Raw genomic sequence first — 8,197 nt, 5'->3', positions numbered from 1 at the left:
TGAGCCATGGCCGCTTAGCCTGCGCGTCCAGAGCCTGTGCTCCGCAACGGGAGAGGCCACAACAGTGAGAGGCCCGAGGAACAAAAAAAAAAAAAAAAAAAAAAAAGGAAACAAACTCACCAAGCACTGGCCACAGAGAGACAACCATTTTACATATATAATCCTACTTAACCCTCACAACAAACCCATAAAGGATCCACCATTCCCCCGTTTTACAGATGGCGAAACCAAGGCTCCAAAAGTCCACCCTGCCAGGAAATGACAGAGCAGGAACTGGAACTCAGGTGTGCATCCCAGCCGCCAGTCAGAACCCAAACCCTTCAAAATCCAGAGGATTCAGGGCCCAGGGGGAAAATAAAGCATAACATGAGAGAGAAACATTCCTAAAACTCATCTTGCCAAGGGTACAAAAAACCCCATTACCCTGGCGAATCAAAAACAAACAATCATTATTGTCTATTTGCTGTAAGCTCCCAGCAACATGTATTAAAGAAGTTTATGTGAATCGTCTAATGTACTTGCGCCGTGGTCAGAATTATTACCAAGCTAAAAAAGATTAATTTTTCTAAATACTCTAAACCCCAGACACTAATATAAAGGCTACAGCTAGTGTAACATTTCTGTTATCTTGGCTGACAGGCCCTCAAGCACACACACCTCCCCTCCACCGCTCCCTCTTAAGCTCACACACACACACTCACCCACAGAGGCGGGAAGGTCAAGAGAAGGGGCGAGGAGGCTCTGGCCCGAGGTCCCCACTACAGAAGCAGCTTGCCTTGGAAAATCGAGCTGGGTGTCTCCCGGCTCCCTCAGAGCGGTGAATGGCACACAGCTAACTCTTGGTCCAAGTCTGCAAAGGCTTAGCTAACAAAGATGGCATTATGCACAGACTGGAGCGCATGGCTGGTCTTGGAGTTCAAATTAAGTGACCACTGCCAAAAACTTTGTTTGGGTCCCCCCTGCTCCCCCTGCCCCACCTCCCGCCTTGAAATAAAGGGCAAGGATTTGCAAATTTGGGGTCTTGCAGCCACTTGAAACCCATTAAGATGGCCACACTGCCCGGGTTCTGGCAAAAAGCAATTCCAGTGACTTATTTAGTGTTTAATTAGCTACCAATAGAGGAGGCTGGCAGCCTCTGGGGTTAAGAGGAGCTGCAGCAAACAGGGTGGGAGCCCGAAGAAAGGCCACAACACACAGTCTGAGCTCCAATGGGGGGCGGGGGGGGGAACAACCGTGTGTATGTTTTGTTTTTATAATCTGCCACACAAGGGTGCCAAGGGTCAGAGCCAAAGGCAACGCCGTGAACTTGCCAGGACCTCTGGGCAGATAGCTAGAGCGGCTTATCGCGGGGGAGAGCACACCCCCAGCTCCTCAGAGCCCAGCTGCGGCCTTCTCCCGCTCCTGCCCACGCTGCCACCCTCTCACACTCCTGCCCCCAAAGGGTTCTGGCAGGCGGGGACGCTCCCCGCCTGGCAGGAACCTTAGCTCGGCACATCCAAGGAGAGCCCTCTCAAATATCACTTTGCTATTTCAAACCCACCAAGGACGCTGGACCCCTGCCACAGAGCCACAAATACCTCAGGTCCCGTCCACGCCCAGGACTCTGGGGCGCTTTCCGACTTTAAGCAACCCGCCTGGAGACACAGGCTCACAGCTGGGAGTGGAGGGGGGTCAGCTGAGTCCTGCTAGGGGGAGCACAGGGGTAAGAGAGCCAGCCCCACTGAGGCTGACCCGAAAGGGACCGCAGGTCTTCAGAGCAGGGAAACTGAGGCCCACGACTCGCCAAGGTCATGGGACTCCACATTCACTTGGCACTCCACATTCTTCACTGGGGATCACAGAGGGGACAGCAGCCATGAACCTCCTGAAATCATGTACAAAGTCTCCCCAGTGGAGATACATGCATTTTCTGGAAGGTAAGGCCATAACTTTAACACATTTTCCCCGCCAAAAGAGCCACTACACCATAACAAACTCCCTTCTCAGAGGCCAGGTCCCACTTCTGCCAGTTACTCTGCAATTCACCTCTCAGGGGCTTCAGTTTAATTCTCTGCTAAATTTATTTCTTCAGTGACTATACATGGGCACACTTTGGGTCAAATGATAATATCTTCCCTCTGTTTTGCAGGAATTCTGTATCAAATGAGGGTTGTCAAAAGCTCAGAGGTGGAATTTGGAAGAGTGGGGTCTAGTCCCAGCTCTGCCACCTCCTGGCTACATGCCCTCAGACAAGCCAGCTAAACTCTAGGCCTCAGTTTCTTCATCTGTAAAATGGGAGTGAGATTAAATAATAAAACCTGACCAACAGGCAGCTGTGAAGCCAAACCACAACCACGTACTGAAAAAGCGTTTTGAAAAGTACAACAATGTGAGGGTCACTGCTCTCCAGCACCTTCAACTCAGAGGCACTGAGCTAGTAGGAGGGACTGTCCACTCCACAAAAGGCCAGGACCAGACAGACACAGGCATCTACGAGAACCCAAGGGGACCCAAGGGCTTCACCAGAGAACCTCTGCTCTGGCCGGGGGGAACAGCAAGGAAACCACAGGCAGGGTCCCTGTGAGCCTCTTCCCATGGCCTCTGGGCTCTTCTGACTTCAGGTAAACCAATTTCTCAGAAAAGTACATTCTGGGTACCAAACGCTGCATCGCTCTTCATTACGTGTGGTCAACATCAGGGTGCTCCGGCTTATACACAATGAGCCAAGCAAACTGAAGTTTCCAGGTGTGTGGAGGAAAATAGACTGTGACTCAAATAAAAACTCTCCAATTCAGAGAAAATTTAAACCCCCTCTCCCTCCGGTGAGTCACCTGGTTCATTCCCGGCCCTGTAGCCTGGCTTGAACTGACCCACCACCAGGAAGGGGAGACCACTGGCCAGGAACACAAATTCATTTCTCTAGGAGAGCTGAGACCAGGATCTTCCCGGATGAGGACCTTCCCAGCCCCACAGGAGTCCCTCCTCACCCATGCCCCACACACACTCACTACTCACTACCCACTGAGGCCCAGGCGGGTATATCTGAGCTGCACGGACAAACCATGAGAATCTTTGAATCTCCTTTATTGAAAACAGAAGGCCAGTTACCACATGCTCTTATTTACACTCCACTTTTAACTTCTAAAAAGGATTTAAGGTAACTAGTCAACCCACATTAAAATCACCTGGCTCAAGATGACCCAGCAAAAACGAGTCACTAAAAGAACATCTTCCAATATTCTACTGGCTATCCAAATTACCAAAATGCCCAAAAATGAGTATTTTTTCTTACCCATAGTTCCTTAATACCTTCATTCATTTAGCATGCGTGCCTACTATGTGCAAGGTATTGTGGGAGCTACAGAAATGAATAGCTCTTAGACGAATGGTCTCTGGCATGGAAAAAGTGAATAAGCTGTGGTTAGAAAGACAAACCTGAATGAGAAGTTAGCAGGAATAGGTGCAAACGAGTGACGTTTGCCATGGACCTGTGTGGCCAGTCTCGGCAGTGTTAGGAACGCAGATTCTGGAGTCAGTTACGACCTGAGTTTGGATCCTAATTCTTACAACTATGATAACCTCTCTGTGCCTCAGTTTCTTCATCTGCAAAATGGAGTTAGCAACATGTCTTCTCTCCCAGGGCCACTGGCAGCTTGAAACGAGAGCCTGAACCTAGAGTGCCCAGCACAGGGGCCCAGCACATGGAAAGCCACCAACAAAGGTTTGTACAGGTGGTTTGTATAGCCACTGAGATGAAAGAGGGATCAGAGTGTGCAGCAAACTATCACCAAAGTCCTCCACAAAGAAGCTGAAAAGTGGACAGGATGTGATGTATAAGAGAGGCATTCACCCCAGACAAAAGGAAGGGAATCCAAAGAGGCTTCAGCAATAACTCTAGCAAGAAAGATGAGGGTGAACAAGATAGTAGCCATGAGAATGGAGAGAACACATGAAAATCTGAGGAGGACAAAGAGAAAAAGAGGGTTCCTTTTCTTCATTTTCTTAAATATTTTTTCATTTTCCCATTGCTTCTCCTTCACCCCTGCAACTCAATACCCACCCCCCTTAACTCCTTCACAATAGAGACGGTCCCTCCCCATCCCCATTCATCACTCCGTCCCTCCTTTCATATGACCTGACTCTCAGGCCACATGACACCAAGTGGATCCCAATCCAGGAGAAAGGGTTTTGATCCCAAGATCTGTGAATCCTGGGCCTCAGTCACTGTGATTTCAGCTCTTGGTAGCTTCTTCTAAATGTCTACACCAACCTCAGCAATCTCTACACAATTCTGCTGCCCTTCCTCAGCAAATTACTGAAAGAAAACCCATGTAAACTTTCACTACCACCATACTGTTCCAAGATGGCGGACCAAACCACAAATTGCCAAAGAGAGTCTCACGTTATGTACTAGAGAGCCAAACTTAGTTAAAAATTATTAACTTCTCTGAAAGATAGCACAGACATCCTATATCAAGAGAGTGCCTGGAAATAGGTACATCCCCTGCCGTACTCTAAAATGAAACCATTTTGCATAGCTGTCAGATACAGGCCACACAGGAATTGGCCATCCACGGGTTAAAACACACACACACACACACACACGATTTTTACTAGGTAGAAAAGTCAAATTCACCAACTATTTTTATATGGCTAATGTAACTCTTAGCCTCTACCCCAGGAAGCCCTGTGATCATCACCACCGATTTTCCCAGAAGAACCACATCACAAGTGAACCAGCCCTCTCACCCTGTACTACTAAAAGTTCACCAGGCTGTAGGTACCATTCAGCAGCTTCTCTTTTTCAACCCTGGAGAGGGCACAAGAACTGGTCAATTTCCTCAGCATTCCACTCCAAGGGTATTAACCTTACGGTCATAGCAAAATTTCACGGCACTGAATGTTCTCAAAAACAGGGAGCCCCCAGGGGAATCTCTTAAGTCCTCATATTACAAGGAGAAATTTTCACCAGAAAGATACTTGTGGCATGGGATCTAACCACTTGTGAAACTCAACCAAATGGGTTCTGGTCTCCCAGGCCAGTTTCAAACTGCATGCAAGGGATGCAGATGGCCCGGCCAAGTGGGTGGGCTCTGATGACATTCAAAAAACCAACTTCCATGCCCTAGAGCTTTGGGACCATTTCTTCCCACCTCACGCAGAAGTGCAAAATCCAATAAATCACGTCTTAAGTGCACATGTGTGTGCACACATACAGGCACACACACACACACACTTAACCTTCTACAAGACCAACAGGAAGCAAAGGAGGCTGGGAAGATCTTCAGACACTTCCCCTTCCATCCCCCACCAGAAGATCCTAACCTGTTTCATCTGATCATAAGTCTGACTCCACCCCAACTGTAGTCCAATTTTTTTTTTTTTAAGGGGACCTTGGTGGGATATGGACATGTGACAGACATCTCTCTTATAATCTTAAGAAACTCATCCAGGGAGAATGAATGATAGAGTAGAAAGCACTACAATGTGATGAAACTATCTTCACAAGAACATTTTCAACACAGGTTTATGGACCAGCCAAGGACCTCAAAGTACACACTGTCTTAATGGACAACACAAGCCCCCCCCATAAACAGACACACGCACCCCCCTCCAAAAACATAATTTGGAAGATCCCTCCCTGGAAAGTAACCTAAGAATCTATTTCACCAAATTCTCACTCAAACACACTTTCTCCTCCAAAACACAAGTGTCTTATTTACTTTTCATTTTTCTTGGTCGTGGTCAACTTCTTCATAAACCAGCACCAAAGAGGCTCGGCCCCACCATCCTCCCAGGTGACTCTGCCCAATCAGAACACAAACCCCACGTGGCTGAGCCCTGCATAACACCATTTAATTCTCCAGATAGGTATCTACACTCTTCTGCATAATTATAACATTATGAAATACCATTCACCAAGTTAGACTGCTGCTGGAGGAGAGCACGGGGCGAGGGCAGCAGGGAGGTGGGCAGGACAAAAAGAAAGGCAAGGAGAAAACGAAGACCACTGCCAGTGGGCTGTGCATTTGCTTTCGGTACTAAAGAAGTTCAAGTTATCCAACCCTGCAATTATCGCCAGGATTAAAAATCTGTTACTCACGTAATCATGAAAGGCTTTTGCTTCACTTGAATGTTCACAAGTGTCTCGCCTTTCAGGAGCTGCACAGTAAAGGTCCCAAAATACGCTGCAAGTTGAAAAATAAAATAAGATCAGGTTACTAATTATTACTTTTGTGCCCAACAGCAAGTGTACCATGCACAGTGCTAACAGCACCACGTCTCCCCAAGGTTCAATCCCACCTTCCCAGCCTTCATTAGGCATACCTAGCCTAACAACAAAATGGACCCAACCTCTTCTGACAGCCTGGCATTTGTAATAAGAGTAATAGCTCTCATCCATCAGACACCTACTATGTGCTGGATGCCTCACGCTCATGACACTGCTTGTAACTACCACAGCACTGTGAGGTAGGTGATTTTATCCCTACGTTATACGGGGGGCAACTGAAGCTCCAGCAGGTTAGGACAACCCACCCACTGATGCCCAGATGGGACAGACAGGAATCTGGATGAGAATCCATGCCTGTCTCATCTGTGATCCTGTAACCACCCCCACCACCACCCAAAATGGCTGCACTTCATAAAAAGGTTAAATTGTCAAAGTCAGGACTATGACTCATATGCACAGCAAACGGGGTGACTCTGGCAATAAAGGGAACCTACAGGTTCTTCATCCCAGAGCCCACACCCCCATCTCCTGCCAGCCCACCCAACTCTCAACCAGGCCCTCCCCCAAGGTGTTCTCATACAGAAACCATTCCCCCCCTGCCCACCAAAGAACATATATCAATTAGCCAAAGGTTATGTTATGGATAACCAAGTATCTCGTTCTTTCACGTTGAAATAGAGCCCTCCTCAGACAACCACCTGTCCAGCAAAAGGAGGGGGGAGGATTTCCCTGCCTAACCCCCCTCCATGATTCTTGTAGGGTCACCCCAACACTTTGCATTATGTGAAAACAGACATACAAATCCTCTGTCAACCAGTAAAGCCCTATACAAACAAGGGGTAGTCACTGGTATCAACAAGGGGCCTTAGAAACCCTCTCCAGGTCGGGAGCCCAAGGCCCAGGGATAGGAACCCGCTTGAAGGGTAAAACGTGCACCAGAGCGGAAGTCTGACTACCAGACTAGTGCTCCTATCACCATCACAAACAACCAGCTCTGCCAGTCACCTGACAAGCACCTCACTCCAGGTGCGTGAAGAACGCAGCCTGGCCCTCTTCAGATCAGCTCCACCACTTCCTGCCACCCCAAAAGCCACGGTTGGTGTCAAATCACAGAGCCACCACTGCCTGAGCCCAGCACGACACACTCTTAGTTCCCGGAGCTGAGATAAGGCTGGAGAAGTTGCGAGGGATTAAGGATAGAACAGGATAATCGGGGACTTCTGCTAACTGCAGAGGGAGGCTCGAGAACATTTCTTTCTGTGCTCTGAGGCTGCACACATCTGACTAACTTCCTCCACACACTGAAGATTTCTAACACTACAAACTCCCCAGTCCCTTCTGAGTAACTTTTACTCAAAAGCCTAAATTTCTGCAAAATCCACGGTGGACAGACCCGCCAGCTCCAACCCCACACTCCTCTCCAAAAGCCGCCCCAGAAAACCTACCACCCACTCCTACAGACAGAATCCTTACACCACACCGAATGCCTCCAACTCCGCAGTTCCAAGGTTGGCAAAAGCAATTAAAACCTCATTTTCTCCGTGCAAGTTAGAACAGACACTTCATCCCCATGCATTTCAAAGACACTTGAAACAGTTACCCCAGTGAGCTGGCGGTCAGGTAAACGTGCTAAGATCCCAAGACAGGGCACTCCGTTTTCCTGAACTTCACCAAAATATCAAAAGCCACTCTGCTCTCTTTTCCTTTTGAAAAGGATGTCAAAGACTCCACCAATTGGTCCCACAAAACACCCAAGTCTTACACTCACAGCAACTCCTTCCCGCTGACCCTAAGCCTCCCTCCTGCGGGCTTGCAAACCGGGAGCAGACCGGCGGTGGTCCCACCCGGACAGGGCCCAGGGGCCTGGGGGAGGGTCACAGACAAGAGAGAGCCCCCATCTACCAACTACAGGCACTCTTCCAGATTCTCAGTAAAACGAAATTTGGTGGTTTTAGGGATACTTAGAGTAGTGGGGGGGGGGGGGGG

General features: G+C 48.5%; 1 protein-coding gene across 8 annotated transcripts in view; it reads right to left on the bottom strand.

Annotated features, from left to right (window-relative positions):
• Positions 1-8,197, bottom strand: part of SSBP3 (single stranded DNA binding protein 3) — a 171,111-nt gene that overhangs the window by 159,310 nt on the left and 3,604 nt on the right. For all 8 annotated transcript variants that reach the window (XM_007471146.1, XM_007471145.1, XM_007471148.1 and 5 more), the window contains exon 4: positions 6,083-6,167. In XM_007471146.1, coding sequence (XP_007471208.1) covers positions 6,083-6,167 — 85 coding nt within the window. The remainder of the gene's footprint in view (positions 1-6,082; positions 6,168-8,197) is intronic.

This window comes from Lipotes vexillifer, unplaced genomic scaffold (assembly GCF_000442215.2).
Source record: "Lipotes vexillifer unplaced genomic scaffold, Lipotes_vexillifer_v1.1 scaffold1003, whole genome shotgun sequence".
NCBI classification, from domain to species: domain Eukaryota; kingdom Metazoa; phylum Chordata; class Mammalia; order Artiodactyla; family Lipotidae; genus Lipotes; species Lipotes vexillifer.
This window is presented reverse-complemented; position numbering and strand designations above follow the sequence as displayed.